Below are 15,107 nucleotides of genomic sequence, written 5' to 3' on the forward strand. Positions count from 1 at the left end.
AAAATATAAATTAATTAAACAGAATAAAATTTATCCTTTCATAAAATCATTTTGTTATAAATAGAGTCCACTGAATATAAGACTCCCGGTAATTGGTATACCCAGTATATAGCTCTTTGAGTATAAAACTAACAAAATAACTTTCATAGTCAATTTGATTCATTCTGTAGAGTTAATTCCCTTGGATTCTAAAGCAGGAGACTGCCGTGTTTTCTAGTCCACTTTGCTGCCACCTAATTTTATGTAAATTAAAACGGAATGAAATCAATTTTAAGAAAGGTCGCGTAAACAGAAGACAAATCAAAATATTTAGATAATGTCGATAAAATAAAGGACACTGAATACGGTGATTGTTGTAGCGTTGATATTGGAATATGCAGAAGTAAACTAGCAACGCTTCAAATACTTATTGCTCGTAATAACAGATTTTTTACATTATACCTCGTCAAAATCGCTGATGAGTGGTGGAATTTCACACATAGCAAATTTTACATACACCGTTTTCAACTGCGAAGAAATGAAATTTTGGAATTTTAATCAAATTAAGCTGTAAATACTTGTTATGGCATCAGAATTTGTCAGTCTCCTCATACCCCGAACATTAGACAACAGATACCTGTTGTTGAATTTCGGGGGTCAAGGTCTGTGGCTGCCTAGTTGCGATAGAAGCGGGGACGAATCCCTGAAAAATGTTGCCACTAAACTTGGCGAACAGGTAATAAAATCGCTTGCTGATACCTGTCTTTTGTTGAATATTTATGAATTAATTTTTTCACTGACATTAATTTTCAGTGACAGTGGTTAATGTCGGCACAATTTTTGTCTGCCAACTTTCTATATAGTCTGTTGATAATTGAAAATGTTACGCGCATATAGCCAATCTGCGCATTTGGTAAATCGCGCAGCGCAAATAACCAATTTGTTATCTGCGCAACGATTTGTAAATCAGGCAACCTTATATATTTCTTATATGCGCAGGGTAACTGTCTTGGGCGTTTGGTAAATGAGTCTGCGCTTTTAACATATGGATGATATCTCCCGATAAAATTGAATAACATTAGAGGGTTAGACTTCTAGGCCTACACTAAACTGTTTAATTTTAAAACTGACGGTGATCAGGCACGCGTAAAGGTGTGAATTGACTGTGCTTAATTTGTAAAGAACAAGAAAAACATCTTTTGAAGTAAATGAGCGTATTTATGCGGTAATTTCAATGAGATCCTCATGTCCCTGGTAGTTTATGGACTAAAGATTTCTGTTGACGACGGTATTAAGAGTCATTTGTCATAAATGTTAAAAAATTTCAAAATGATACAAAATATCCAAAATATCGAAAGTATATTTAATAACACACGTTTTTTTATTTATTTATTTTTTTTCTTAACTTTTAAACGAATTTTTGTTACTGCGCAAGATGTGTCCTGCGCTAACAGAAAATCTGGAAATTACACCGATAATATGAATAACTGCCATAAACCATGCTAACTTTTACATTGTTTAACAATTATAGACTGATATTGCAAATCTTGGTTTTAAAAATGTGTTTATTTCAACATCAGTAAATTTATGGGAGTCGGTCAGCAGGTTTCAATATCTGCAATATGATACAATATGCAATAAAACTCAAACATGCGTGAAGTTGTGATTTCCTTCGGATAGCCACATTGTCCTCTCTATTCTTTTTATAACTAAAGTATTTTTACTTCATTCGATCACACGCAGTCATTTTATACCGGATATAGAACATAAAGGAGACTTACATAGAAAACTGAATTGCCACACACTTACCGCAATTCACCATATCGCTTTTTTTTCATCATATTGAAAAAGCGCAATTCTTTTTTACCAACGTGAGCATATCTCTTGACATGGCCAAGATTAAAAATAAAACAAAAATAAGCAGAATTAAAAGACAATTCTTACAGATCTTTTATACTTATATCATTTTTTAATGTTTTATAGTGAGATAGATAGAATAACTTATAAGTTTCGTCAAAATGTGAACGAAATTTTACGTTTTGTAGGTGCGCAAGATGTGTGTCCTGCGTTAATAGAACTCTGAAAATTACTCCAATTACTTGAATATCTTTTATAAACCATTTTAACTTTTACTTCGTTTTTCGATAACAATCTAAAAATGTAATTTTTGAAAATCTGAATATAATGTTTCATCCGTAGCCTGCGCGGGATGTTGTTCCTGCGCTAATAGCAAATTCTGAACTGACGCTGATATTTCAAACATATTTCAGTTCTAAAAGATACTATTTATGTAACTTCATAAAAAATGTTTTCGGAGTAGAAAAAAAAGAAAGAAGCGTGATTTCCGTCATAATGAGAAAGAAATATTACAATTGTTATCTGCGCAAGATGTGTTTGCCCTGCGCTAATAAAAAATCTGGAAATAATCCTGATAACTTGGATATCTTTCATAAACCATGCTAACTTTATCATTGTTTTGTGATTACGGGCTGAAATTGTAGCTTTTGCCAAATGAATATTTTGTTACATCTGTATCCTGCGCGGGATATCGGCCCTGCGCTAATAGCAAATCCTGAAATGACGTCGATATTTCTAACATATTTCAATTCTAAAAGATACTATTTATGTAACTTCTTAAAAAATGTTTCCAGAGTAGAAAATAATTAGAAAGAACAGGGGTTTTCGTCATAACGAGAACGAAATATTACATTTGTTATCTGCGCAAGATGTGTTTGCCCTGCGCTAATAAAAAATCTGGAAATGATCCTGATTACTTGAATATCTTTCATTAACCATGCTAAATTTAACTATGATTTATGGTTACAGACTAAAGTTGTAGCTTTTGCAAAGACAGATGTAATTTTAATTTTTAATTCTGTAACCCGTGCAGGATTTCAGTTCTGCGCTAATAGCCAATGCTGAATTCAAATATATTTAATTTATAAAACATATCATTTATGTACATTTTAAAAATGTAGTAGAAATAGATAGAAACAAGGGTGATTTCCGTCATAATGAGAACGAAAAATTATATGTTTAACATTACTCCGATAATTTCATACGCTATGTCCACTTTAATTTTGTTATTTCAATTACAGACTAAAATTGTAGCTAGTCTACATAATTCGCGAGATGACGGTCCTGCACTAATCGCAATTCCTGAAATGTCAACAATATACCAAATATATGTCATTTCTTACAATTCTAATTGATATTTTTTCATGCTTTTATAATGCAAAATAAATAGAATAACGAGTAAATTCCATCAAAACGTGCACAAAAGTTTAAATTTTGTAGCTTCACAAAATGTGTGTCCTGCTCTAATAAAAAAACAACAACTGAAAATTACTCTTTTCACTAGAATATCTTTCATAAACCATGTAAATTTTACCATTGTTTTACAGGCTGAAAGTCTAGCTTTTGCCAAAATGAATGTCTTGTTACATCTGTAACCGGCGCGGGATATTATCAGGTGTAACATTATAGATCCATTTAGATTTGTAAAAAGACTATAGTTTTAGTCTGTAATCGTAAATCTAAGTAAAAGTTAATATGATTTATAAAAGATATTCAAGTTATCAGAGTAATTTCCAGATTTTCATTTAGCGCAGGGCACCGAACACATCTTGTGCAGCTACAAAATATAAAATTTCGTTTACGTTTTGATGAAAATTAGGCCTACTCTTTATTCAATCAATTTTGTACTATAAAATAATAATAATAATATAGATAAAATCTGTAAGAATTTTCTTTTAATTCTGTAACTTTTTTATTTCATCTTTTATCTTAGACATGTTGAGAGATATGCTCAATTATTATTGTGAAATTTCAAGATATTTCAATATAATAAAAACGATATTTTGCTAAGTGTGTACTCGGGTGAAGTAGAAAATTATAAAAATAGCCTAAAACATACCAGAGGATGACATGTGCAAGCTGGAGGAAATCACACCTTCACGCATGTTTGGGTTTTATTGCATCTTGTATAAGATCGGAAGTATTGAAACCTGGTGACCGACTGCCGTGAATTTACTGATGTAGAAACAAATTTATGACACATAATTTAGGTACCAAGATATTCAGCATTTGACATCTATATTTATTAATAAATTGACCAACTGCATGATTTATCAAACACGAAATGCAAATTTCTGATATATAAAGTTACATTTGTTATTTGCGCTGGACATTTGGTAAATCGCGCAGGTTAAATTTATCCTAACGATTGGTAAATCGTTGCGCATATAACCAACGTACAAAAATTTGTTATATGCGCTGCGCGTTTGGTAAATAGCGCAGATTGGTTATTTGCGCTCAACAAAAATATTCAGCTACTCTGAGATGTGTAGTGATAGTAGGTTTATAGGCCACTTTCAACAGCCTTGCTGTTGAGTTAACTCTTTAGGGACGTGGTTAGAGTGTCCGCCTACGGATCACGAGAACTAGGGTTCAAGCTCAGGTAGGGACCTTGGTATTTTCTCTCCCAGGGTTTACTTTAATGGTGTCTGAAGTGTTTGACAGACTCATGCAGGGGTAGTCCAACTAATTGTACGTGAGCCATGATATTGTGATAATTTTTGCATAGGTCAATATCTTTCCTCCACGTACAACATAGAAAGTGCCTTTTCTGAGTGTTGAGCCTTCCGCGATGATTTCTGGGCGGAGAGGCGGCGATTTTTAAATCGCATTGTAACTATTAAAAAACCCCAAAAATATTAGTGAAATTTTAAGATACCTGGAAAGAATATCCATTTTTCCTTCCATTCAGTTGATGTTTATGTAAATAAAAGGCAAAACACGAGTTTGTCACTGTTTTAAACAATACACCCTAAAGTTTACACAAATTTTACATGGCTCCGATTCATGTCAGGTGATCGATAACGACCAACCGCACTGTCAGCGTGTACTGAGTGTAATGGTGGACGTGTAAATACAGCGAGGCAGCCAGAATGAAACATATAGTGTTTACGCTTTATTAACGTGTTTTACTGTTAGTGTTATGTTTAAACAATAAAATGATTCAGTTTTATTTAATTTTTTTTTTACGATTTCATTGTGTAAATATATTGCCTGATCGTGTTTTAACCTAAATCTGACTTCACCACAGAAAAAGTCATTCTTGGTTTTGACGTAAAGAGAGGGATTATGTTTTTTGACAAATTATGATAAAAAATGGTAACTTAAGATTTTAAAAAAAGATGGTGATGAATTTCTATAATGATTGTAAACTCTTGCAGCGTCTAAAAATTGTATGATACCTCTGTTGAAGATATACTTAAATGAAGTATTCTGTTTAAGATCACAACTGAAGCCTTTTAGTGGTATTAAATATATTCTTATTTCTTGCATACCAGACTAGGATTACTGATGATTTCACCAGTGCTGGAAAGCTCTATCTTACACCCTGGGGAGCTGTAAATGACGTATAATGAACTACATCTGCATTGTAGATTTGTGTAGTAATAATTATGTTTTACATAAAACGGGATTAAAATCAAATACCTTAATAATTTCTCTGCGTTCCTTAAAACATTTTTCTTGATACAAAAAAACATCATTTAAGGGAAAAAGCATAACGTTTCACTGCAGATGATAAAACAAAACGGAACTATTACGTTGTTTTCATCTTTGTAACATCATGATATTCTTCCTGTTTACAGAATATGTTCCTGCGCTTTGTTAATACGCTTTTATAAGAAAAAAGTGCTATAAGAAAATCATTGTTGTTTGAATTAATTTTACTGTTATCTGTGGAATATGGCATCCAAGTGCGGAGCCTCGTTACTGTCTAAACAGTTACTCTCAAGGCGGGAAATTCCCATCTGCACCTGCAACCAGTGAAAGAATCTTATAATCCATAACAGTTGATAGTAAAAAAACTGCTATAATTGTTCTGTTTAGCGATCCTGCCAGTATTGTAAACTAATGTACATTTGTACTGGGTTAACAAGTAATTTAAATCGTAACGAATGTATTACAGGTAACTGGACAGAAAATTGTATTGAAAGGAGTGTTAAGAACACAGTTTACCAGATACCTACACCTTTCTACCAAAATACATGTCATCTTTCTTGCCGCTCCAATTTCATCTATAGAAAAGGTATGTATTCCGTCTGCCTTCATGGTTACAATGAGTTCAGGTGAACAGGCCCAATGTACAGTTTCTTTTTCATTTTCTTTTAACAAATGTTTAAAGATGAAAAAAACATCATTTTATCATATTTGACATAGTGGTAGCAGAATGAGGCCATTATATAATTTTGATATTACATAATGTACAATAGTGTAAAAAAGCTCCAACATTAATGTTTTTTAAGTGTAGGAGACGTTGGCTGAACTGTCTATAATAGTAAAGAAAGCTGAAATTTTGATGTTCCAGTAGGAAAAGCTAACATGCAATACTGATAAAAAGAATATTACATTTGTGTCTTTACACATTAAATTTATTTAAACTTGGTGAATAAAATTGATAAAATGTTCAACTGAGCATCACAATTTATTATCCTGTTCAACTCATTATAAATTCAGTATGAAAAGACACTCATTGTAATACCCTCTATATATTAAATATTTTGATGATACCAGCCGAAAGTTTTTTCTTAGAAGTATTTCTGTAAAAGCAGAAATTTTCGCAAGGGTTTAATTTTCGCTATATTCGAGAGGCACTACATATCATGAAAATCAATCCTTGTGTAAATGTTTACTATTAGTATAATGCAAATTCGAGTAGGATACCATAAATTTTTATAATTTTGCGAATATTAAACATTGCAAACATACTGAAAATTTCAAATTTGTGAAATTTTGACCTACCGAAAATATGTGCTTTTACAGTAAGTGGGAATGTATTACTTTTTTAGCTCATCTGATTTTTTGAAAAAAAATGATGAGTTATTGTCATCACTTGAGCGGTTGTCGGCGTCGGCGTCGGTGTCGGCGTCGGCGTCGGCGTTGCCTGGTTAAGTTTTATGTTTAGGTCAGCTTTTCTCCTAAACTATCAAAGCTATTGCTTTGAAACTTGGAAGACTTATTCACCATCATAAGCTGACCCTGTATAGCAAGAAACATAACTCCATCTTGCTTTTTGCAAGATTTATGGCCCCTTTTGTACTTAGAAAATATCAGATTTCTTGGTTAAGTTTTATGTTTAGGTCAACTTTTCTCCTAAACTATCAAAGCTATTGCTTTGAAACTTGGAATACTTGTTCACCATCATAAGCAGACCCTGTACATCAAGAAACATAACTCCATCTTGCTTTTTGCAAGAATTATTGCCCCTTTTGGACTTAGAAAATCAGTTTTCTTGGTTAAGTTTTATGTTTAGGTCAGCTTTTATCCTAAACTATCAAAGCTATTGCTTTGAAACTTGCAACACTTGTTCACCATCATAAGCTGACCCTGTACAGCAAGAAACATAACTCCATCCTGCTTTTTGCAAGATTTATGGCCCCTTTTGGACTTAGAAAATATCAGATTTCTTGGTTAAGTTTTATGTTTAGGTCAACTTTTTCTCTTAAACTATCAAAGCTATTGCTTTGAAACTTGCAACACTTGTTCACCATCATAAGCTGACCCTGTACAGCAAGCAACATAACTCCATCCTGCTTTTTGCAATAATTATTGCCCCTTTTGGACTTAGAAAATCATTTTCTTGGTTGAGTATTATGTTTAAGGCAACTTTTCTCATAAACTATCAAAGCTATTGCTTTAAAACTTGCAGCAGTTTTTCACAATCATAAGTGGACACTGTACATCAAGAAACATAACTCTATCCTGCTTTTTGCAAGAATGATGGCCCTTTTTAGACTTAGAAAATCATGGGTAGGACAATATTTCTATTATACAAAAAAAAAATCAGATGAGCGTCAGCACCCGCAAGGCGGTGCTCTTGTTTGACAATGATATGAATAGTGCTTTCTGAAAATGAAACTATTGAAATCAGTCTTGTACAGCAAAGATAAGTCAGGAACCTAATGTGTTACATGGGGCCTCCGTGGCCGAGTGGTTAAGGTCACTGACTTTAAATCACTTGCCCCTCCTCGATGTGGGTTCAAGTTTCACTTGGGGTGTTGAATTCTTCATGTGAGAAAGCCATCCAGCTGGCTGACGGAAGGTTGGTGGTTCTACCAAGGTGCTGCTCGTGATGAAATAATACACAGAGGTGCATTTTGGGTCTTCCTCCGCCATCAAAGCTGGAAAGTCGCCATATGACCTGTAAATGTGTCGGTGTGAGTTAAAACCAAAAAAAAAAAAAAATTAAATGTTGTGTTATATTTCACAGTGTACAATAGATGCTGTGTGGTTGTCGGAGACAGAGATGGAGCAACATATGGATGGTATAACACCCTACATGCTTGGCCCAGAACCTATCAAATTTGTAAACCAGGTTAAAGAAGGTTCAGGTGAGCACCAATCTGACTAAAGTACATCTCCTATTACCCTACGCATAGGATCTGAGAACGACCTATTGATAGCCTAGTTCTGACGACCCTTTTGCTATCCAATCAGAGCTTAATTTACAATATTTTGCAAATCTTCATTTAGACTTGATTTTTATGCCCCCGAAGGGAGGCATATAGTTTTTGAACCGTCTGTCAGTCTGTCGGTCTGTCCGCATTTTTCATGTCCGGTCCATATCTTTGTCATCGATGGATGGATTTTCAAATAACTTGGCTTGAATGTGTACCACATTAAGATGACGTGTCGCGCGCAAGACCCAGGTCCGTAGCTCAAAGATCAAGGTCACACTTAGACATTAAAGGATAGTGCATTGATGGGCGTGTCCGGTTCATATCTTTGTCATCGATAGATGGATTTTCAAATAACTTGGCATGAATGTGTACCACAGTAAGACGACGTGTCGTGTGAAAGACCCAGGTCCGTACCTCAAAGGTCAAGGTCACACTTAGACATTAAGGGATAGTGCAGTGATGGGCATGTCCGGTCCATATCTTTGTCATCGATGGATGGATTTTTAAATAACTTGGCATGAATGTGTACCACAGTAAGACGATGTGTCGCGCGCAAGACCCAGGTCCCTATCTCAAAGGTCAAGGTCACACTTAGACATTAAGGGATAGTGCATTGATGGACGTGTCCGGTCCATATCTTTGTCATCGATGGATGGATTTTCAAATAACTTGGCATGAATGTGTACCACAGTAAGATGACGTGTCGCGCGCAAGACCCAGTTCCGTAGCTCAAAGGTCAAGGTCACACTTGGACGTTAAAGGTGATTTTTCATGATAGTGCATTGATGGGCGTGTCTGGTCCATATCTTTGTCATTCATGCATGGATTTTAAAATATCTCTGCATGAATGTGTGACACAGTAAGATGACGTGTCGCGGGCAAGACCCAGCTCCGTAGGTCAAAGGTCCTAAACTCTAACATCTGCCATAACTATTCATTTAAAGTGCCATCGGGGGCATGTGTCATCCTATGGAGACAGCTCTTGTTGATATTTACAATTCTTATGTCATAGTATGTCAGGTAGCAGGTTAGCTCAGTCGGCAGGCCACTTGCTCTGTAAGCGACGGTTCCGGGTTCGAGCCCTGGAATGACTACCCATTTTTCTTACTTCTTTGACATTCGAACAAGTTGTCTGATTGGTTCAAATAAAAATAGATTTGCGAAAATAAAAATAGCAATACTGGAAATCCAAAATATACAGAACACATATGTGAATGGGTCGTTCTCAGATCTTTGTTTAGAAGATCCAGTACTTTAGTCAGATTGGGTGAGCACAGCATTTCAAATACATGTACTTGATTCTTTTATTCATGAATCTCTGAATGCATCCAACAGCAAACATTGTTATGAGGAGAAAATTGTGCATTCTCTCTGTATGTTCTGTATATTTTGGATAAAGATTCAAAATTGAAAAATAAAAGATTCTAAAATTATATTAGTAGTAGTAGTAAAAAGAAGACCTTTGTTAATAAACCTACATTTTTAGGGGGATTGGCTTGCCAGTGAACATTGAAAACTATTGCCCTATTCAAAACTGTTGACCATGAAACCATTTGATAAGCATACATAATATACCTTGAACTACTTATATTCAGGGTCTGTACCACAGTCTTCACTGAGTGAGACCAGTCTAGAATATGTGGACATAGATTCAGACTCCTCTCAGATGACTCCACAAGAATCCCTTATCAAGTCCTCAAAACTTGGCAAGAAAGGTTTGTTGTTAACTAAACATCATTTTCTCAGACTTACAGACGAATTTTGCTACTTATAAAATTTCAATTTGTATTTTTTCTTGGTACCTATACAGAATTTTTATCTGTGCGTAAAAACTAGGCCAAATTTGCTGACAAGCTATTTCAGATTATTGACCCTTGAAATACTTCTTTATCTCTATTTAAACCAGAACTGCTGTTCCAAGAGTTCATAACTTCTTTATCTCTGTTTCAGAACAAGAACTGCTATTCCAAGAGTTTATGACTTCTTTTTCTCAATTTTAGAGCAAGAACTGCTGTTCCAAGAGTTTGTGACTTCTTTATCTCTATTTTAGAGAAGAACTGCTGTCCCAAGAGTTTTTGACTTCTTTATCTCTATTTTAGAGCAAGAACTGCTATTCCAAGAGTTTATGGAGCATGTACATCCTAGTCATTTCATGAACAAATCTGTCTTCACTAAATACATGGACTTGAAAGGTGGAAAAGTGGAAAATATTGACCATCTTTTTAGGTAAGATTAACTTATATATCTGTATCATTTCAATATAGGCAGTTGAGGTAGAAATGTCAGTTAAACCTTGAGTTGTACTGCCTTGACTTAATGAGGTTTATAATATCTGTGATAAAGATTTCACTATTCTTTACTTTTACATAATGTACATGTACATAAGAAGAAGAGTGCCTGCGAGTCCAGAACTTTTTATCAGGAAATTTGGAAGAGAAACTTGGCCTTCCAAACTGGGTAAATTCACTTGCATCAACTGCTCACCTTTTGGGACTAGGGCATTTTATTGAAAGAGGGCCTGTTTTCATACTGTACAGATGTCTCAACACTGGCTGATATTTGGTAGTTCCCCAGTCTAGCTATTAATTACTTCCTAATGTATGAAATATAATTGCGAAATTGCAGTTTACCTGAGCACAAAGTGCTCATGATGAGCTTTTAAGATCGTTGGATTTCCGTCTGTCTGTCGTCTGTCTGTAGTCAGCAACTGTTTTAAAAGAACATCTCTTAATCCACCCAGCCAATTTTGAAATAACTTTATAGGAATGTTGAATGGTCTCCTTTCAGATTCCATCTGATCTAGGTCATCCATGCAGAATTCTGGTTTGCCACAGCAACCAAAATTTGAAGACATTAAACTTTAAGATCTTCTCCTTAAGAACTCACAGCCTGATTTTGAGATAATTTCACGGAAATGTTTATTTGGTGACCCTCTAATAAAATATTTCAGTTAATTTCTGGTGGCCGCAAGGGGATGTGTCTAGTTTTCTCTTTGACATTGAAAATCATCTCTTGGAACCTTGGGTTTGATTTCAAGACAGTTTGACAGTAGCGCTCCTTGGGTAACCCTCTTCCTAATGTCTTTAAGCTATGTTGATTTATACAAAAACAGGACTGCCTAGCGGTGGGGCTAGTTTTTCACATATACCAATATGGAAGCTTTAAAAACAGTTTTCTCTGTATTGCTGGCCTGAATTCAAGGTAGTTCCACACAAATGTTTCATGTTCAAATGCTTTTAAAATGTATTTAAGGATAATTATACTGAAACTTTAGAGGTTGAAATATAAGGATAATAATATATACAATGTATTACCTATCCCTTTGTGCAGAGACATGCATTGTGCAGATACCAATGTAGATTGACACCATGACTGTGCTGGCAAATTATTGATAAGAGATCATTTAGATAGGCCATGTTTTGTAAATATTGTATGACTTACAGTACATACTCTCTTTTGTATCAGCATTAGTATTATTTTTTAGGGCATTTGATGTACATAAAAGGAAGTACCTCTCTTGTAAGGATGTTTTACTTGGTCTTGCTGCAATGGAACCTTCGACACAACATGGAGGAATGCCTGCAGAGATGAGATGTAGATATATATTCAGATATTACGATAGGAACATGGATGGTCATCTACAGTTCGATGAGTTTAAGTAAGACAGCTTTGTTTGTCATCTGTATACTTGTGTCTGAAATCTTGTAGAAGGCATCTTTGGGATAATAGAAAACTTTTTTTGAAATGATAGTTGTCTTAGTAATAATACATGCAGTAAATGTTTACAGTTAAGGTTTACATATGGCTTATAAATTTTAGCTAGAGGACAGAAAATACAATTTTTGGCAAAATTTATTTTTCATGTATTGATATGGTAGTGTAAATATTGCTTTAAAAAAGACTGTCATAATTAATATATCAAAGTAGCCGTGATCTGATGTTAACCCTTATCATTCTTGACACGATTGATTCTGCTTTTGCGACCAATGTAGATCATGATCAGCCTGCACATCTGTGCAGTCTGATCATGATCTGCTCTGTTCATCATTCAGTCAGTATCTTTTTGGTAAGCATCCCTTCTAACAATTAATGGTACTGTCCAAATGAAAGAAGGACAAGTTCATTATAGAAATTTAGCAAGGTAATGGTTAATATCATCAAAAAAGCTTGAATGAATGTTGTATAAAGTAATCCTGGTTTCATCAGTTTTCCTATAATGAGGTCAAAAGCAACCTCCTTACCTAAAGATTTGCTGTATACTGTTTTGTTTGTGTAGGAGGTTGGTGAGTGACATCAGACAGAGCAAGGGGCTGTCAGTCGACGATGCTGCTGTAGAGGAAGATGCTATGAATAGTGCCAAGTAAGTACATATGTACCTAACATAGCAATCTCTTTCACAGAGTTATCATTCCTGACCTTACTGCCATCCCTGTCAATGTCGCAAAGTTGTAGGACCGCGTCCAGTATTTAGCATTGAATGTTCAACATGTATATTTCAAATGGTGGCTGATGTTGACATGAGATGAATGTTTCTGAAGCGGAGGTGAAAGCACAGCAGCTCTCTATTGGAGATTGTTAGCATACATGTCGAGTTATTTTAAACTGAAAATAAATACACTTTAGTATGAGGACACTACTAATATATTCTCTAGTGTCACAGAAAGGACAAAACTTTGGTTAATGAGTAGGAATCAATGAATTACTTTTATTGGAGCCTGAAAGACAAGTTTTGGTATATTTGATAACTTAGTTGTGAAGGTTGCAGCCTTGTTGCTCCTGCTACTCTATCATACCTATTACTTTTCTTGTACAAAAAATTCAATATAGGCAATACCAGCCAATTCAGGACAGTGTTCCAAAATATTTGTTTCCCTGTGCAGTTTAGATTTTGCTAATCTTAAATTTTACTGCATCTGCCTGTGTAAAAATGTTGCTTGTTCTATATTGTAACTGTTCCATTGTTGTGTTTTGATTTTTGGGTACTGTAGAAAATCTCGTTCTCTTTCGAGGGTCATTTATTTTATTGTATCGCATATTATAGCCTTTCACATCTTGTAGCTGTCACAGCTTTTAGCCTGATACGGCTCTGGTCATTTGGTTTACAATTTTACTTAAATTTCTACATAACCAATCAAAGGACCTGCACAAGGTTTCCTTGATCTTCAAGATTCAAATATGAGGTGTTCAGTTTGAATTACTGTTTGATCTGCCGCATCTGTAACAGGTTTTCTCATGAATTGTGGCTTTAGTAAAATCCCTATGTCAACTAAACTTCATTCTTTAGTCTCCCAGAGTAGAAATATGATCTTTTGAATTTTCAAAATAAATTTTGTAATACATTTCAGGTTTATGGCCAATGATGTATTTTTCCCAAATTGTAAAAAGCTTAGTAAAAATCATTTATTCCTAAAAAAAAGTTTCTGTATAAATTTTACATTTTTTTTTGCATGTGAAATGATATCCTGAATAGTCAAAAATTAAGTTTTAAAACTTTTTTTGTGTCAAAAATGGCTGAAATTTACATGGAGAATACATCTATCTAAATCATTTTTGACAAAAGTCGATAGATTCGAAACTAATCAAGATACTTTAAATGTCCTATATTTTTCAAAATGGTGAAGTGGTACTGTTTTATATAATCAATTAATAATCCTGTTATGGAAAAGGTAGGTCAAATAGTAGTTGTCTCCTTTATAAATATATGCAAGGTTTTCTTTTTCAAAATTTCAAGATTTTGGCTGTTAAAATTGAAGTTTGATGAAATTATGGACATTTGAATTTGAGGTTTTGTTTCTAAAATATTTCTAAAAATACTTAATCAAGAAGTCTGGTGTTGAACTTGTCCTGGCAATGAAAAGTTTCCTACTGTCTTGACCACCACATCAAGGAGAATTTCGTACTTAACAACTGTTTATAAAGTTCTATGATAAAGTCAATTAACCTTCGGTATGACATGATAAACACTTCTCAGTTTTTAATGGAAAAATAAGGGAACACAACTAATTCTCCTGTGTTTCCATAACATGATCTGTCAGTAACTGTTTTAAAGCCTTTTTAAAGGGAAAGGCAATGTTGTCCTCATGTTAAATACATCTGCTAGGATTTCTTAAATCATTTAAAGAAGTGAAAGAATTTTCAAAATTGGTTTAAGAATGAGAAAACTATGAGCATTTAAATATTTTATCAAAATGGTGGCCATTTTGTTTCCATGACAACAAAAAACAAAATGGCGGATTAATTAAATTTCTAAATACATATTTGAACTGTATTTACTTATTTCTGTAAAATAATTTCTCTACTTATTCTAACTATAATGAAAGAAATTACCATGTTTTACATCTCACACTCAAGAAACATATGAAATTAATCTATTTTAAAGGTTATTTGCTAAATAAAGAATTCAGCAGTGTGTTAATGACGTCATTAACACACTAAAATGGCCGCCTCCATGATCACCCATTTTTAGCTCACCTGTCACAAAGTGACAAGGTGAGCTTTTGTGATCGCGCGGTGTCCGTCGTCCGTCGTCCGTCCGTGCATGCGTCCGTGCGTCCGTAAACTTTTGCTTGTGACCACTCTAGAGGTCACATTTTTCATGGGATCTTTATGAAAGTTGGTCAGAATGTTCATCTTGATGATATCTAGGTCAAGTTCGAA

At 34.3% G+C, this 15,107-nt stretch overlaps 1 protein-coding gene across 2 annotated transcripts in view; it reads left to right on the forward strand.

The window, feature by feature from the left end:
- The first annotated feature begins 479 nt into the window (after window positions 1-479).
- Window positions 480-15,107, forward strand: part of LOC123534118 (uncharacterized) — a 41,097-nt gene continuing 26,469 nt past the window's right edge. For both annotated transcript variants that reach the window (XR_008366467.1, XM_053519823.1), the window contains exons 1-7: window positions 480-715; window positions 5,960-6,079; window positions 8,261-8,381; window positions 10,046-10,165; window positions 10,550-10,676; window positions 11,935-12,108; window positions 12,727-12,810. Coding sequence is in view for 1 of the 2 variants with exons in the window: in XM_053519823.1 (XP_053375798.1) it covers window positions 563-715; window positions 5,960-6,079; window positions 8,261-8,381; window positions 10,046-10,165; window positions 10,550-10,676; window positions 11,935-12,108; window positions 12,727-12,810 (899 nt within the window). In the remaining variant the exon portion in view is untranslated. The remainder of the gene's footprint in view (window positions 716-5,959; window positions 6,080-8,260; window positions 8,382-10,045; window positions 10,166-10,549; window positions 10,677-11,934; window positions 12,109-12,726; window positions 12,811-15,107) is intronic.

Source organism: Mercenaria mercenaria, chromosome 12 (genome assembly GCF_021730395.1).
Source record: "Mercenaria mercenaria strain notata chromosome 12, MADL_Memer_1, whole genome shotgun sequence".
Lineage (NCBI taxonomy): Eukaryota > Metazoa > Mollusca > Bivalvia > Venerida > Veneridae > Mercenaria > Mercenaria mercenaria.